The following is an 18,715-nucleotide window of genomic DNA, read 5'->3' on the forward strand; positions in this document are numbered from 1 at the left end:
TTTCCCAGCTGCCTTTTTTGGAGGAGGGAAATTCACCCATCTTGAATGCAAAATCCGGTGGTGCACACTGTTAGTGTGAGCACAGAGGTGATAATGATTAAAAACCACAGCAGTAATTAAGACCATGTGTGTCTCTGTGCCTAGTAGAAGGGGTAAATATGTCCACTGCTGTCATTCTTCCTGGTTTCTGAGGGATGGGGAAAAAATGAAGTCAGTTGGTGTTTCAGTGCCCAAGGCTTGTGCCACAGATGCAAGTGCTTACATCTAAGACTTAGTGTCAGTTCGTTTGCTCACCTTCACCTTGTGATGTACTCAAACATCTGCTTGGCCTACTCACAGCTCTTTCAGTACTGAAGAGGGCTCAGTGATGTGTGCCTGAGACCTTCTGAGGTTCCTATTCCATTTTGGCCTGTGAAGTTCAGCATAGCAAATGTGCTTCTGCCAGTTCAATTTCTCCTCTGCTGGTGAGACCTGACCCTGTGCTACAAATGCACCAAGCCCGGAGCTGCTCCCTTCTCTGGCACGTGGCTTTCTGCTCTCACCTGGAACTGCAGCACTTTGTGGAGGGAATTGAACATGCAGTTGGTGTACCAAAACCAAGCAGGGTTCAGCTGGGGTCCCGGGCTCTGTTCCACTATTTGATCTTGAGGAGTGTTTCATGCTGGTTTTTTAATACCTTCCAGTTTTCAGCTCTAGCTTTATGCAGCCACCAAGGGGCAGGGTCCTAGTGTTAACTTCGCAGCCCCAACTCACTTCAGGCGCTCAAGCTATTAACAGGAAACACTAGAGGAGGCCTATCACAATTACAGTGGTTAGGGAAAGAAATCCCATTTAGTACCAGGGGTTTGAAGTTCTTAAATCCCTTCTGGAGGCTGCTAAGCTGTACATTTTAAAGATCACATCTGTCTCAGACCTCAGAGTTGCTCCCTCAGAACAGTCTTTCAGGTTCTGCCTGCAGGGCAGACATTGTCACAGGAGTGCAGCAAATACAGCCCTGGGACTACAGTCACCTTTTGCAAATGCAGTGCCTGCAACACGAGGTGTAACTAGGTTGCTCGTCCTCATGAGCAGCTTACCCTCATGAGTAGTAGTGCTGGTGTATGGCTTGAGGAGGACAGCTCTGTACAAACGGGCTCACTGTTCAAGTGTGAACTCCTGTTAGAGGGAATAAACCCTTGTAGTTTTCAAATACATTTAATGAATTAAAATGTATACCCATGCTTCGCATAAAAATAACTTTACAATTCAAGTGTCATACAAGTGGCAAAAAGCAGTAACATGGGTTCAGTCAAAAATTGTGACCCTTCAACAACAACAAAAAGAAACCCGTAAACATCCAAAACTCCCTAAAAAACCTCAAACCAACCCTCCCCTAGGATTTTCCTATGACCCGACCTTCACACAAAGGCTTTTATTATCACTTCTCATGTCAAGTACTATTTTTTACTTACGGTGGTGTGAGCTTTCAGTTAAGTGTTCCATCAATAAAGCTTTAGATTATAGAGCAAGCTTTTAAATGTTGGAACTGTGTTCAACTCTTGCCATGGCAGCAAGAAACAAAAGGCATAAGGGCTTTCTTAATCTCAAGGTACACCCTCAAGCTGAGAAAAACAGGAGTTGTTTCTAAAACATGGTACTCCAGGATTACGGCTTTGTGTTGCACAGCTTGCTGCTGATAGGCTGTTGCACCTCTGCTGTAGTGGCTGCCTCTTAAAGAAGAGAAAGCAAAACAATAATAGATTTGGAAGAGTAATAATGAAGCTGTACTTAAAAGGAGGGATCTCCACTACTGTAGCATAGCTGCTGCTGGTAAAGGTTTTTTTAATGGCTCTTTCTTCTTAGGCCTTGTTTCATATGTAATTACACTTTGCTACTGTGGTACAAAATCTGTTAAAAATCATGAGCCAGGTTCTATATTATGAGTAGAGTCTATATGAGCATGTTAGATCTTTGAATGGATAAAGGAAGAGCAACCAATACCATGTACCTGGACTTGTGCAAAGCATTTGGCACTGTCCCAGATGACATGCTTGTCTCTAAACTGGAGAGACATGGATTTGACAGATGGACCACTCAGTGGATAAGGAATTTGCTGCGTGGTCACACTGAAATAATTGTGGTCAACAGCTCAATATCCAATTGGAGACCAGTGACAAGTGGTGTTCCTCAGTGGTCAGTATTGGGACTGATCCTGTTTAACATCTTTGTTGGCCACATGGACAGTGGGATTGAGTGCACCCTCAACAAGTTTGCCGATGACAGCAAGCTGTGTGATGGCTTCCTATGAAGAAAGGCTGAGAAGTTGTTAAGCCTGGAGAAGAGAAGGCTCTGGGGAGGCCTTAGAGCAGCCTTCAGTACCTAAAGGTTACTGGTACAAGAAATCTGGAGACGGACTTTTTACAAGGGCATGGAGTAACGGGACAAGGGTGAATGGATTTAAGCTGACAGAGGGCAGGTTTACATTAGATATGCAGTAGAAATTCTTCCCAGTGAGGCTGGTGAGGTGCTGGCACAGGTTGCCCAGAGAAGCTGTGGCTGCCCCATCCCTGGGCAGTGTTCAAGGCCAAGTTGGATGGGGCTTAGAGCAACTTAGTCTAGTGGAAGGTGTCCCTGCCCATGGCAGGGGGTTGGAACTGGATGGGGTTTAAGGTCCTTTCCAACCCAAACCATTTTGTGTGTCTCTGATTAACTGTAAATCTCAATTTATTTTTGCCCCCACCTGACAGACAAAATGGATAACAAGAAAGATTAAAAAGGGATCATTGTAATAGCCTTCCCGTTGCAGGGAAGGGAAGGAGCAGCTGTAGTCTATCAGTGTTGTACTTCATCATGAAACACTGCTGAAATTTTTACAGAAATCTTTTGTAGATGCACACAAAATGTAAATTTGTTTCTGAGAGAAAAAAAAAAAAAGTGGTTGGAGTCAAATGAGATCAAGACAATGAATCTTCTTAACATGTGTGGAGCTACCAGAGCAGCGGTAGCTGGCAGCGTAGGCCCTAGTGCTGGGAAGGCTCAGCAGGGCCAGCAAACATTGCTCCCACTATGGCAGCAGCATCAAGGGGCTCATCACTCACTTCACACCAGTCTGATCAAACCCCTACAGCTGGAACACCGGATCCTTTTTTGCCTGCCAGGAGCCTGATAAAGCAGCTAAAATACAACCACCATCTTCCTCTATGTCCTAAATGGAGCTAAAGGCAAATGCTAAATACTCCACAAGCGAACTCTACTGTGCAAAAACCGCTTGTTTCTATTTCCGTAGCAGTCAATAGAGCATGTTAAAAGACAGAAGCAGCAGCCACAAGGAATTTAGTATCTATCTGCTATTGTAAAGACAAATTAAAACACACCCACAGGACAGGTGGGTCTGCAAGACAAAAGGCAACCCCTGACCATGAACCATTTAATGTCGGAATATTTTGCAGACCAGGAGGCTGCTTTAAGTGTGGTGCTGTCGGGGCTGGGAACTCAGGAATGAAGATTGAGGCTTTGACCCCAACTTGCAAGTTGTATTTAGCTACAGCAGTGCTCCCTGAGCTGCTGACTGCCGATGCCATCTGTGCACCAGCGGTAGGCAGGGTGATGTGAGGACAGTTTCGTGCAGATTTTCAGCAGCAACCATCCACGAACCAAATTCAAAGCTGACACCAGACACTGTCACGACAATCTATCTCCTCTATTCTGCTTGTGGCTGGGAGTCATTTAGGAGATCACTCCTGAGGGTGGAGAGATGATACTTAGTGTCCTGTGTAGCTGAAGTATCCTATATCTGAGGTTGCAGCAGAGGAGAAGAAAGTTGTCTATAAAGATGCTGGCAATGCTCAAGTCGTGAAGAAAGAATTTCTAGCACTCAGCCTTGGCGGCAGAGTTAAATTTTAACTGTATTAAAAATAGAAGCCTATGATAGGAACCTTAACTAAAAAATTTACAGCTTCATGCTGCAATTTCACTGCCGCCCCTTTCCACTCCACTCCGTGGCACAGTCTCACTGTACTGTCTGCTCTGAGCACCCCCCTACCTACACACTGTCACAGCCACTGACCTCAGCAGCATCTTCCAAGTGATTTATGGCCTTAGGTGTACACTCACCATGTAGTATGTTTGGGTTTTTCATGTAAAGTAAAGCAAATTGGCTTTCACTGAACTCAGGCTGTGCAAGAGAGAAGACACAATAGCATGCTCCAGGTCTTTTTGCCATTGTTGCCTGTATCTTCCTTGCAACACTGTTTACAAATGCTCCAAAGTTCACTGGATGCTGTTTCCCTTAATAGCTATATAAAACCAAGTTACAGCAGACAGGATGTCAAAATGTATCAACCCAGATGCTCAGAAGTGTACCTGCAAGGGGTTGGTTGTCGAGTGCAAGTCATCCCTGGTCCCCTCAGAAGCTATGAATGTACACACAGAGAGAATTCTGTTGCTAAACAGTTTGAGGAAGGCAGTGAAATACAGAATCCTAAGTTGCCATAACCTGTAATTTGCCATTTCTTTTCTGCCCATTGCAATGGCAAATTTAACCTCCAACTAGAAAAGCCCCTGGGCTAAGCCTATCCATAATTAGGGATACCTGCAGTGGGAACACAAAGCCACTGGGAGTGCTGCTTCTCCTATGACTGGGCTCCAGCACCCGCATCGTGTCAGGCCATACAGCTTTAATTTACCTGCAGTAAAGCCAGCCTACAGAAATGCTGAGGTGCTGCCATGACGCAAAAGAGATGCAAAAGGTGGAGTTTCATGAGCGACCCAAGTGTGTGGTCCCAGAGTGCACTGGGACACAGTGTTCCCTCTAGGACAACCCTAGTCCTGGACCCTTAAGGCCTCCCATAGGGTATACAGGCACTTCACAATTGTCTGCAGCACTTGCAGCAGCACTGCAGACATGCACGGATGGAGGAACCCCACCTTTTGCAGTTCCAACCCTTTATCTGTATGTGAGGTCCAGCTCATGACCCTACAAATGGCTCACTCCCACTCTGCAAGTGGCTCTTCATCGAAAAAGACTAGTGACCACTGTGCCAGACCCAGCTCACCCCAGCATGAACACGAACAGCCAATTATTCCATGCCACATCCATTGCCTTGTCATTGCAGCCTTGGAGAAAGGCCTGGAGGTGGGTTCAGTACTTAGAGCTACAGAGGTTGTACAATCCTAACAGCAGCACTTGTAGGCCAACCATCCCTGTAGGAAACACTCCCTCCATGCACGGGCACTTTGTGTAAGCACAAAGGAAAAGTTCTGACATACAGTCCCCTCAGCCACAGCTTTAATTATCTAAAGCATTTTCACCTACTAAGCAGGCAATAACCATCAGTGAGTCCTTTTACCTTCTCACTTGGAGAGCTCAAAGGACCATCCCTTCAAACTGGTCACTAGGTTTTTCAAACTGAAGAGCAAAACCTGATGTTATAACTCAAGTTTTGTGGCAGACACTGGTCAGATTTTCCAACCCCAAGCTGCAGCTGGACATCAAGAGGCATCTCAATAGGAGTGAGTTGTTGGCTCAAGCTACAGCAAGGGATACTGAGGCCCAGAGCTGCTCCCTCTCCTTGGAGGACAAGATGGCATTTCGTCTGAGCTCTAGCCAAACTGACACAGCAGCACTGAGCTGGACACGGTTCAGTTGTCTCAGATTTGACTCATCCATATTATTTTTTGGTCTAAATCCAAGCTAGTTATTTTTGAAGTAGGCTACAATAAAATACAGCTGCTGCGGAACTGGCTTCATCAGAAATGTAAGTAAGTTTGCAGGTATTCAGTCCACAATGCATAATGGTATGCGGGCAGTCTGCTGAAGCGCCAGAGAAAGTTATTTGGTTGAGAACTGCAGCCTTTGCACAAAAGTTCCTTCAGGGCTTTTAGCCCAGAGACTTCAGTCTTAATTTAATCCAGCTGCCACACAAGAGCCATTATAATCAATGAACAAAAAGCAGATTTGCAGAGTCAGCAACAAAGTGCCACTTTAAGTACCTACATATTTGAGAATCCAAGTAATGCTTCTATTCATAAATAAGAGGCTTCCAACTGAGCACATAACAAATGAAGCACAGTGACACTGGGCCACAACGTGTTTAGAAAAGCTGGGGGGGGGGGGGGGGGGGGGGGCTCTAAAAAAATACATTGAGTCAGAGCTGGGCTTTCACGGCCAGCAAAATCACTGATACAGCACTGCACTGTGGGGCTGCCTGCGGCCAGTCAGCTGGCACCACCCTCCTTTAGCCAAACACCTATTTATATAAGTCTGACAAGGAGCAATTTTTGCCCTTCTTCACACAGTTCTGGCCTGAACCATGAAATAGCAGTGCTGCCCACTAGGACAGCTACCACAGGACACTGCCACACTCAGATGTCAAGTTTCCTGTGAGCTTATTCTTTCTGGTATCCAATAAATGAGAGCACCACCAATGTAAGTTCTCACTGTGTTTCACACAGACCTAAGTGCCCCCTGCTCATCTGCTGTGTTTTACCTTTGGTTTGCTCATTACCATACACAGCCCGAGTGTCATGTACCCTCTGTTCCTGCTGATAATGCTCAAAAGGTGCAAGGAAGAACACACTGTAATTATCTAAATCAGGTCTGGACACAGTAGCAACAGTCAGAGCTAAAAGACGAGAAAGAAGAAAATCGCAGTATCCTACTCATAACCACAGCTGCAGTTTAAATGATACAAATGTAATAGGAGCCATCATAAAAACTGGAGGCATGACATAGCCGCTTCAGTAAATACAGCACAGTAAATTGCTTATTAAATCAAGCTGCCCTCAAACAGGAGCTGTGGCTACAAATTCAAATGATACAGGGACATAATCTAACTGCACCAAATCGCACGACCCTCATCCTTTTCTTCCCAACCCTGAGGATTTAGAGCTGCTTAGAGGAGCTAAAAACCCTTCCTGAAGCACGAAACCTTCTGCAAGGCCTAAGCAGAGAGCACAAAAGGGTAGTGAATGTATACACGCCGTGCTAGATGGTATACTTCTCTTGGTAAATAGAACTTAACCTCTTGAACCAAAACCCTTGGGCTCTGTGGGATGCAGTACATTTGTTTGCAAATGTTTGTCTCTGAAGGAGTAAGCAGACCCTTCGGCATTGTACCCAGGCCAAAGAGCAATTAGAGAGGCGCTGATGGCAGAAATGCTGTTCAGGCAATCTGTTCCCACTGCAACGCATAGCCCCGATGATATCCAAGATCCACTCCCACCACACTGCATCTTCTCCCACCTTACTAAAAAGATCAAATCACATCTGAAAGGCAAACACACTCGGTAGGCATGGCACCACGACACCACAGAAGTCAGATTTCTTACAAAGTGACAAACCCCGATGAAAGAGGAATCAAGTCATTTATGAACTGGATGCTCTGAAGGATGTACCTGGGTGCACTGGTGGAGGGACAGCCTGTGCCCACCGCTGGGAATTTTCTCATTTCCACAGAATACAGCTGAGAAGAGAAGCTCTCACATGTTCTTCCAAACCAAGGTTGGAGGTTCCCAGGACAGAAAAGGACATCCAAACCAGAACATACAAAACTGCAACACCAACAACTTGATCTCATTTGAAATACCAGAGTTTTCTCCAGGGCACACATGGAAAAGATCAACTGTAAGGAAAATGCCCAGAATACAGCCATAAAGAGGCAGTAAGCAGGGTCAAGAACCCAGCACATGAAGTGCAGCTGACTGAACCTGTTTTGAATGACAGTTGCCTAGTCATTGCCTAGACAGTTGTCCAATTAACAAAACCCATGTGTGTCTGTGTGCTGAGACTAACCCAGAAGTCATTTAAATATGGTCAAAGGTCAAGCGAACAATTACAACTGTTAGAAAACAAAGTGATGCCTTTCTAGGCAGGTTGAAAAACAAACCAATCCAAAATAGCAGGTTGAGATTGCTGGAAGGCCTTGTTGCTGCACCAGAACAGCTTAAAAACACACTCGAAGGCTACATCACTGGAAATGTGGCATCCGCAGTATGAAACATCGAGCAGGAGATTGGAAATTAACTTTGGTATCACTGAGCCACCACCTGCAGGTTTTGGAATAGATCTGCCAACGCCAGGAGACCTCACTTCCGACTGATGCTGAGACAACGTGTTGAAGAGGGACTGCTCTAGTCATACACATGCATTTCCACGCTCCTGGAAGGAGCAGTGTAACACCACGTCCACCATGGAGATCTACCGGCTGATACACAACTGGGATCATGGAGGCTTTTTAGAATAAGGTGTATCACTGGTACGAGATGGGATTACACATTATCTAACGGGAGGGGAAAAGCTCATTAAACAAGCATTGGGCTGAAGAACTTGTGCACGCAGGGGTGATTAATCTCAAAAGACCAACCTTTTAAAGCTAAATTACAGGTTCCTGAAGACAGGAAGATGCAATTCCTGACAACATTGATTTTTGCTGGGTGCTGGATGTTATGCATAGATTTTGCTGCAGGTCTGATCCCACTCAGGAACCAAGCAACATGAAGTTACACTTACGATCACCTTTTTTCCAGCCCAGAGCCAGGGTCACTGCAGTCACCCATCTCTTCCTTTTGGGGAGCTGACAGACAGATCTCCCATTCACAAGGGGACACAGCACATAAACATAGTTCTGACCTTTCAGCAAGAAGCCTTCCACACAGCTCCAGATTTCAAAGGCTCAATTTATCCTACTGGATGTAGAGCATAAGCTCTACTGCAGCTTATGAGGTAAATCCTCTGCTTCCTCAAATTTACAGATGCTTTTTTGAGCAGTCCACATTTTAAAATCCCCATGTAGCTTAATAGACCTGCTGAGATGAAACTGCCATGACTTTGTGCATTTGTTGAAAGCACCAGTTAAAATTAACAGTCTCAAAAGAAATCCCTTCTGCCCAGCAAATAAAGATTCTTATTTTAGAATAAAACCAAGGGAAGGGAGTGTTCACACTGTAACCTTCCTGCCTTGAGCTCGGCGCTACAGAACTCTCTCTTAACAAAAAAGAAAATCAAAATTCTTTTTCATTCCTTTTTTAAAACTCCTTCAGAAAAAGAACTGGATTCCTTCTGCAATTTAGCACTTGTTTCCGAACCTCTAAAAGTCACATTTACTTGGTACTTTGACTATTGCTCCTACCTGAATAGGCGAGGAGCAGAACAAGCACTGACCCAGCATCCACAAAGCTAAAACACTTTTCACACACAGCGCTGTGAGTTCAGCACAAAAGACAGTGCTACTGCTAATAGTGGGAGCAGGAATATGGGAGCAAGGAAAGAACCCACTATGACCCAGGACAAGTTTTAAGGAAAAAAACAAAACCAAACCTTAATTTGCCCTTTAGCCTTTTACAGCAACAATGCAGGGGAGATAAGAAACAGTGCTCTCAAACTTTGACAACTAAGATGTGAAAAAACCCCAGAGCCTTGGCTTCAGCTTCCAAAGAAGTTTGTGAAACAGGCTATGTGGAGGCCAGTAAGTGATTTACAGGATGCTGATGCAATGGTGCCTAAAAAGTTAGGCACCACAAGTTAGAAGTGAAAGAAAAGCAGAGTCAGCTAGGAGGCAACATTACCCCCAGCCATGATGGAAGGAAGACTGTACAGCAACCAGGTGAAGATGGACTCGGAGAGGATCTGGAGGATTTTGTTAGAGGTACACTTTGGGATTAATCTTTTTTCCTTGGAATAGCCTACAGCAGTTTGACACAATGAATGCATCTCACAGCTTGGAGATTCAAGGTAGAACTTTGCAGAGGCATCTAAAGGATTTAGAAGCTTAAATTATACTGCAGATCCCACAGGAATTTAACTGTAATTAATTAGACTCTGCTAGAGTGCGTTTGTTTTTTAAGTGTTCTTTTCCCTTGCAGCCTCTGAGAAAGCATATTTCAGAATTCAGGATGTGATTAAGTGGAGGGTCCCACATTACAGGGTAATTACAGTGAGGAGGAGAACTAAGATATGCCAATATTATTTCTGATTTCTGTTTCTTCAGATTTCCTGGAGTCACTGAGTTTCTTTCCTGGACTAAGGGGTTTAAGGCTTTCTTGAACTAAGTTCCTCTTTATGTAGCCAACTACAGCACACTGGAAGCACAATTATGCTACTAAGCTAAGACAAAATGCCATGGTGATGCACCAATTCATCATGTTTAGGTTCTTCTAATGAAGCCCATTACTCAGAAGAGAATTTTCTCAAGCAGTTAGTCACCAGCAGACAGTGTTCCCTGTTACTCCTTCGCTTTCTACAACTGGTGAATAGTCTGGTCCTCCCCTCACCATCCCAAAAGTGCAATATTAGGAAAAGTCAACACCTAAATTAAAAGTAAACAAACAGTATTTAACTTTCCCTTAACTAAAAACATAACAATAAAACAGAACAGCTTTCAGGAGCAAGCCAACCTTTTTCATTAAAAAACGACAAAAACCAGCTCGCTGTCCTTCTAATACTACTGAAAAATATTGAATACCTTTCTTTAGCTTATTAAAATAAGCATAAAACCAAACTACATACTAATTACAGCTTGCATAGAAACATTTTGTTTTGTACTTTGTGCAAATCTTACTAAATAAGGCATGCTGGAGAGTTTAGGTAGCAATGTAGTAGTTATCAAAGAATGCTGAGAAACTGCAAGGAGAATTCCAGGCAGTCTGCAATCCACATCCACTTACACAGTTCATTTGACTTCAAAGACCAACAGCTGATAGCTGCAGATCTGTCTGTAACATAAGGCAATATGGTATGTGTAGGGTCCAGCACCTGCTTTCAGCTAGTCATGGGTTTAACACACATAAGATCACTTGAATTCAATAAACCAGAGCCGCTGGTTAAAAGGGGCTTTAGATGTGGACTGGTAAGAAGCCTATTTCAGGGGAAAAGGAAAGGAAGAACAGGAGAAACACATGAAGCAGCACAACCCTTCACATAAAGGGGTTTTGTGCAGATTTTGAGTATGTTTTTATACTCTGAACTGTCCCCAGGGGACAATGTTCTTCCAAACATCTTCTAACAAGTTATCCAGAACAGAATTTCTGGAACAGAAAAAGCTAAAATGTTTGCCTCTTGTAGCCAACCAACAAGTGTCCATCACAGAGATTCAACAGGATTCAGCGACACTAAAGAAGGCGGTTGGGTAAAGAGGAGGAGATAAAGCAGGGACCTGCAGTAGCAGCAGTAGCAGAAATCTCTGAAATAAGTTACGTAGCACAGAGGGAAATTATAAGGCCTAATATAAAGTAACATGGAATAACATTATCTCTCCTCCTTCCCCCTCCAAATCAAGTATTTTCAGGAATTACTGAAGTACAACCTTCTTTTGTAAGCAGCTTTGCATTAAAAATCTGTTTGAACTCCAAAAGCTTTTTTAAAAACACATTTTAAAACCCCACTAATAATAATCCTCAAAGTCCCCCAGTATTTTGTAACATAAAATGGAATGTTCCTGGGCAAGAGCTGCCAGCTCCTTCAAGAACTCCGGGAAGAGGGCAGCTGCAAGTACGGCATTCCTCACATGTGCAGGAAGGCTGGGATGAGCCAGGCCTTTCTTTCTTTTCTGTACCAGGAAAGGCTGGAGTACCGCTGGGTAAGCTTCAGAGAAGTTCTTTCCTTTCCCTGCATTGCTGCTGTGCTGGATATTACCTAAAGCCAGGAAAAGGAGGAAGTGAGCATGAGGACAGGGAAAAAAAGGAAAACAAAAAGATTCAGTATATTAAGCATACCTGGTATTTACGCAGTGTCCAAACCCAGTTTAGGAGGGTTATGTTCAGAGGTGTAGTTTGCTGTACCCAGACCATGCAGGGAGATACTCCACTAATCCAACATTTTAAAGCTCTGCATGGCCTGATTCTATTGCATTTTTTATTAGCTCTCTTTCCCTAGGTTATACATTATTCAGTTCCAGCTCTGATGACAGAACTATGTGGGCAGAAGAGGAGTCAAGGGAAAGAGTAATATGGATTTACCTTATGAAATAGTAGATAATATCTAACCATCTAGACCCAGCATGTTTGTCTCAGTTTAAATGATACTATGCTCTAGCCCTCCCCCAGATCAAAATACAGCTTGGGCTTTACTTCTTTCTCTATCCTCTCCCCATGAGTCATCGTGCAAATGGATTTGAGGCCGAGTTACCACATCACCGTGAGAGTTTGAAATAAGTTGAAACTAAGGGAAAAAACATTTGAAAAGTTGAGTTTTCTACAGCTGTGGTCCCCACTAACTGCACTTACCTTTAACTCCCTGTAAAGCAGCTAAATAGTAAGAAAAGGGCAAGCAAAAACCACTGTGTGCTTTGCTATCTGATCTCTGCTGCCAGAGTTCAGGGGATCAGAGCTTAAGCTTCAGAACGCATGGAATTACAGTAACAGCAGCACTTAAATTTCAATCAATTGCTCCTTGCTTCAAGTTGAAGCAGAACAGAGCTTTAATTAGATGATAATTAATTTAGAGAAACTAAAAAGGTGACACAATGTAACACTAATGGAAATAAATACTCTACAAAGAAAAATTAACCTGCAGAACTCACTGCCACAAGGTGTCATTGAGGCCAGAAGCAGAGAGAGACAAAATCCTGTCTAACTTACAAGTGGATGTTCTCATGAGCTGTGTAAGTAAATCATCAAAAAACATAAGGGACTGTCAGATTAACTCACTGTGGATAAGCCAACACTACGTTGCTGCCTTAAGAAAAGGTTGCCTCTGAAGTGCAGGAAGTTTGTGTTAAAACAACAGGTTACAGCACCCATTTTCTGAAACCTCTCTAAGCAGCCAGTGTGAGGACCAAGGACCAGATGAATGCCTCATTGAATGCAGCAGAGCAATCCATCTGTTCAACACCTCTGCACTTTTGCCCTGTAGCTCCCCTGAAGCACTGTGGGATTACTGTACATTTCCAAATACTCAAAAGAAATGTTCATCTTAATCACCTAACAGAGCTGTACTTTTCTGGAGTTTCAAAAACCTTTCCGACTCCAGACTTATCAATCATTCATATTGTTATTCTACAAATGCCTACTACAGACACAGTACAGGAATTTCAGTGCTGTGGAAAAGTCTGGCTGTGGGAGGAAAACAACTTAAATTATGAATTACAATGAAAAGACAAAGTTTTGAGCCTCCCTTGAAGACTTTTTTTTTAGATTTTTCTAACATCAAAATGTTTCATAATTAATATCTTAAGCTTTTAAAAGCAGTTTAGCCAATGTAACTAGAATGCGAGGATACTGTCCAACATTACTTGCTTTTAAACTCTTCCCTTCAAAAAGCATCCAAATTGATACTTTTTTTCTAAAAATCATTTTGATTTACATTTATCTGCTTGGGGTGGTGGTGGTGGTGAGGGGAAGAAACACAGAAAGCTATTCTGGACACCAGAGATTTGATGATTCTATTTGACCAGAGTTGTCCACTTTCTAGAGTGAGGGTGCAAACTGAATCATACAGTTGAGAAACTGAGTACTTTGGAGATAGTGTCACCTACACACGTGAAAGAGGGGCAGCATTTCATAAGGGATCTACATCACAGCAGCTCTACATATCTACCAGAACCCAAACTACTGTGTAAAGAGACCACATACTACTGTGAGCAGAAAATAACAAAGTATCCTTTTCTGCTCAAACACCTTCAGAGACCATCACTGTGAAGAGAAAGGAAATGCTCTGGAATATTTGTGTCTTACATTTGTGTCCCCCAGTAAATTTGGCTTCCATTTTTCAGATGTGAATTCTGTAGGAGACCAGTTATGCTCAGATCTGTCCTTAAAACTTTGGGGTTATTCATCACTTCCATTTGGGGGGTTAGGGAGAATAACCCAGAGGACAGCCAGTTTGCATGATGCTCAAAGGTGGCATTCAAGCTAACGTGAATAATTCTACAGGAATTCCTCGTTTACTTTTTTTTTTTCATTTAGCATTATTGTAGCTGTTCCTACCTTGAACTTCTTAATATATATTATGAACTACAGTGGGTTGATGGACAACTGAGCCAACTTGCCCCTAGGGTTACAGTTTAATGACTCACATCACCAGTCTTGTGGGGAACCAAGTCTGCAGTTACCCAGACATTTATTTATTCTCTGTTTCTTTGCAGGAGTTGTCACAACACAGAAGAAAATGTACCAAGAGGATGACTAAGCAGTCTTATTTTGAATTCCTAAATAATGACCAGCATGAGTCAACCTGGCAAATTCTGAAGTCCATGGAAAAAAACTAATGTAAAATAGGAAGTATAAAAAAATGCCATTGGGAATGCATTATATAAAAGTTCTTTTTGCCAGCATCTGGAAAAAAGGACTCTAAGTGTTGCCTCCTAATCTCATCCCCACATGCTACCTACAATACCACCTCACTGTAAGGCTTTCTAATCTATGGCACGAGAATGTAGAGCCAAAAATGCTACTGATGTTTGCAATGAACAGCTCCTTTATGGTATGCACCTTCCAGAGTCTAATTCTTTGAGAAACAGCCTTAGCAAGATCATAATTTTACAGACTAGATGTACTGCATGCCTTAGAAACACAGACCCTGCTGACTAGGTATATTATTATTCAGAGCCTTGAAAATGAAAATACAACTAAAATGGCACAAAAAAAGTTCTGCTTCCCACACCTCTGGAAACCCAAGAAAAGTATCAGCATCTTCACAGAGTGATTATTCATGGCAGAGGGTGATTATAAATGACTCCTAATGATGAGCAAGCACACATCCATAGCGCAGCCTCTCTTGAACCCTGTGGCTGAGTCAGCTCTTAATCACTGCAGTCAGTGCTCTCACCAAATTTTATGCATTCCCATCATGTAGGAAGCTGGCTTTTAAGAGAAACCTGTTCCCAACCCTGTCTGCTCAACAGCAAGCTGAGAACAAGCACATCCTCATGGCTGGGCCCCAACTCTATTAGTTGCCTGGCTGCATCTGGAAAGTTCTTAGAACTTAGGATTCTTCCTTTTGCTTATTTTGACTACCTTCCCCCATGGCAGTATAAATACCAGTAACACTCTAGACAGGTGTAGTGTGCACTTCGCTTGAAAAACAGCAGACGTTACAGAAGTCCCCTGAAAAGCTTGCTGGAATGATATCTGGAATGATAACTCCCCACTGATCTCGAAGTGTCTCAGCTTTCACATACATACACACACACACACACACAACACCCTTTCTTTCGTTGTTGTCATTTTGGTTTGGGTTTCATTCACACAGAAGTTTTCTGGCTAATATTTATCGCCTTCAGTAGCAGCCCAAACCATGACAGGAAGCCTTATTCAGTTGTTGCAGAAACCATTTCATTCTGGACTGCTGTCCTCTCAAGCATTTATCAAAAAAGAACCTATGACTAACTGAAGGTCAGGCTAAAAATAAAATGAAATCATACACATATGCCACCTCACCTCATGCCTTGAAAGCAAGTTTGTTTATGGCCAAACTGACAGCAAGCCAATTTTGTTACCCCTTTAAAAAGACATTTTCTGTTTAGCAGATAGCAAATAAAAGCTTCTAAAGAGCAAAGAATATCCAAATAGATCCATATACTGTAGCCTACTGGGCATCATCAGTTTAAAATCAGAAGGATGCATCTGGCTGATGATATTCACACCACACCTACATTTAATCATTCTGCAGAAAAGGACAGAGGTAATTGGTGAGTCATTCCACCCAGCACCCCTCTGAGTGTGGTTAACATTTACCTTTGGTTAGCAACTCTTCGGCAGCATCAGACATGTCCACACGAAAAAGCAAGTACTGCTGGGCCTCTAGGAGAAGACCTGGGAAGTCCTTTTCAACAGAAGCAAAATGTTCAATTTTATTTTTCACAGATGCCAGCACCTGCCGAAACAACAATAACAATTATTGCTTTCTGCCTCGCTCCCAGTGCAGCCACAGACTGAACACTCAGGCTTTCTCTAGCTGCATTAAAATAGAGTTATGACAAAACTTATGGTCATACAGAATTTCCAGTTCCTTTCCAGTTTCATTACAAATGTAATTAAAGCACTGAAATGAGAAGAGAGGTTCTCAGACAGGTGGAAAAGCAACAGGGGGAACTGGAAAGAGCTAACATAAGGTTTAATGGGACACCAAAAATATTGTTCCAATAGGTATGGCTAACAGTTGTGGTCAAATACCTGATAAAGTGACCGCACACTAGGCTGGAACACCATGTTGGTGTTGAGCAGAAAGGAGCGAAGAAGAGGCTGTGGGTAACTTGCCAGCTGAGTAATAATGCCAATAAGCAGTAAATTGACATGCAAGGAATTCTCCAGCATGTTCTCCAGCTTTGACAACACTACGCTGATGAACGGTCCTGCAAGAGAAGAACAAGAAGGAATCAATGCTTTTGTTTCCACAGAAGAAAAATCCTAAAATCCAGGAAACAGCCATTTGAAAGGAATTTTGATCATCATAACCAACAAAATTAGACCTCCCACATGCTAATTAAAGCCAGCAGGGAGAAAAACCAAACTATCTGAACAGACAAAATAGACTTAACAGAGGTGTTACAAGCTTTGTGATTAGAAGCACTTTTGCTAGCTAGCCAATCAGTTCACATTAATGGCACATTTAACATGCATAGCTATTCTCTTTACATGTGCCAGTAAGGATTTAGCCTAGTACCTTACGGTCTACTGTTCTATTCCCCCCGAATTTAATTGGAATGATATCACTATTTTCAATGCAAACAGAATCTGCCCTTGTTACTGTTATTGTGCCTTACTTCTATGACTGGGCAAAGGAAGTTATAGGTAGCTTTCTTATAAAAACCCTGTGGTGTTCTAAAGGAAATATAAACATTCTACTCTAAACATAAAAATCAAGATCTGTGATAGCTGACATCACTAGAAATGGCATCTTCAGCACTGCAAAGAGTCACACAAAGCAGGGAAGACATCAAAATAGATTTATAAACAAAATTATTGGTAGATGTAGGTTTAATCATATAAATGTCACCAATAAATAATAGCTTTAGTTTGTGTATTTCTGCTGCAGGATAACTGCTGAAGTACAAAAGCATTTACCATGGAAGTACCTAAACCCCTAGTGCTCAAGCTTAAGAAATGTTTGCAAGGCTGAGCATGACTTTAACCAAATACTACACATCATTAGACAATACAGCTGGTGAGATGCCTGAGGCAGTCTGTACAAGTGACCTAAACACAAGTAAAGCCTTAGAAACATCCCTTGTCCCACACCCAGTCCCACCACACTATTCTGGCTGTGTAAAAGCTAGGGAAGCCATGCAGAAGAATTCCTGGGTGATGTTGATACAGCACTGCTAACTTTGAATACGCCACCCTTGTCCCTGCACAAGATGCATGCCACGGGCATTTCTAGGGTCAAGCAGGTGGCTATAATCCGATCCCATCCCACAGCTCCTCAGCTAACAAATGGCTGATGTTTGAGCTACTTGGGCATAATTTAGCCCAGCTTAATATGCCTGCTGTGAACTATGGCAGAGGCTAAAGAAATTTTGGGCAAACACAACAGTAAGGAGCAAATCAGAAGCACGTATGTTGCTACTTCACCTAACATAGCTTCACTAAAGGCTGAAGTCTATCATGTTTTATAGCAAGCATGAGTACAAAGCAAGCACTCCCTCAAGATTCATTTATCATGATGACACACAGCTCTGCTCACAAGAGGAAAGGAAGGAGGGCCGGTGCTGACAAGGCTTTATGTGTCTGCTATCTTTCAACTACCACACTGGCCATCAGAGTGAAGGTTAACATCACATCCTACAGGAATCCCACCTGCCTGATACCCAGTAGAGAAACCCCAAGACAATTTGTTGAGATAGAGTTTCTTCTGTCCCTACATAACCTACTGCTTCCCCTCTCATGTTCATGGAGACATTTCCACAAAGCTCCCGAGGACCACAGTGCAGTGGGAATACTACTGTATCAAAAGAGATGGCAGGGGAAGGAGTTGATAGACATCACTGTTTCTCTCCTCTACATCAGACTTGGAAGCTAAGCAAGTAAAGCTGAAGTTAAATACTTGTAACAAGTGCAGTATGCCACTGCAACAGAGGATACCAATTCATCCAAAAATTTCTCAGTGGTAGAGTGACTTTTTCCCCCCATGAAATGACTGGGACAAGAATCAGAGCTTGCAAGCCTTGAAAGAAACAGGGTAAACTGATGAGAAGTCAAAAAAATAATTATTTTCCTGACTGTGCATCTTTATGTGGCCATGAAGTCAAGCTCTCCTGCTCCTGAACACCACATTCTTCCTTGCTCAGGGGAAAATTGCCCATAGACAGGCATAGGACATTTTCTTCATAGATCCGCAGCATCTTCACACACTTATTGAGAGCCTCTGTCTGATATCTGATTCTGCAGAGAAGCCCCACAATCCCATGACACCATCCCAAAACAGTGAAAACAACCAAAAATCCTTATCACACATATACAAATATAACATTCCAAATTAAATATATTCTTGTATTTGAAAGACACTGCAATCTCAACATTTCTGAGGTATTGTTATGAGCACCTCCTTACTTACAATCACTAAGATCTTCTTTAAAGCAAGGTAAAGAGCATAAGAGTAAAACATGTGGATGGGGAGCAAACAGCAAGGCTTTTCATGTTTGTTTTACTGTTTTGTTCTGCTCAGTTGTGGGGTTTTGTGGGTTTGGAGTGGGTAAATTTTTTGTGTGGTTTTGGTGTGGGTTTTTTGGAAAGGAATAAACAGATGGAGGGATTAAATGAAGAACAAGAATCAGGAACAATATTTTTGAGCTGCACTTGACAG

At 42.7% G+C, this 18,715-nt stretch overlaps 1 protein-coding gene across 3 annotated transcripts in view; it reads right to left on the bottom strand.

Annotated features, from left to right (window-relative positions):
* Nucleotides 1-6,136: 6,136 nt before the first annotated feature.
* FHIP1A (FHF complex subunit HOOK interacting protein 1A) overlaps nt 6,137-18,715 on the bottom strand; it is a 91,557-nt gene continuing 78,978 nt past the window's right edge. For all 3 annotated transcript variants that reach the window (XM_031048826.2, XM_031048825.2, XM_005148952.3), the window contains 3 exons: nt 16,087-16,265; nt 15,649-15,787; nt 6,137-11,608 (listed from right to left, as the gene is read on the bottom strand). In XM_031048826.2, coding sequence (XP_030904686.2) covers nt 11,358-11,608; nt 15,649-15,787; nt 16,087-16,265 — 569 coding nt within the window. In that variant the 3' untranslated portion in view covers nt 6,137-11,357. The remainder of the gene's footprint in view (nt 11,609-15,648; nt 15,788-16,086; nt 16,266-18,715) is intronic.

The sequence above is a fragment of the Melopsittacus undulatus genome, chromosome 7 (assembly GCF_012275295.1).
Source record: "Melopsittacus undulatus isolate bMelUnd1 chromosome 7, bMelUnd1.mat.Z, whole genome shotgun sequence".
In the NCBI taxonomy this organism is placed as follows: domain Eukaryota; kingdom Metazoa; phylum Chordata; class Aves; order Psittaciformes; family Psittaculidae; genus Melopsittacus; species Melopsittacus undulatus.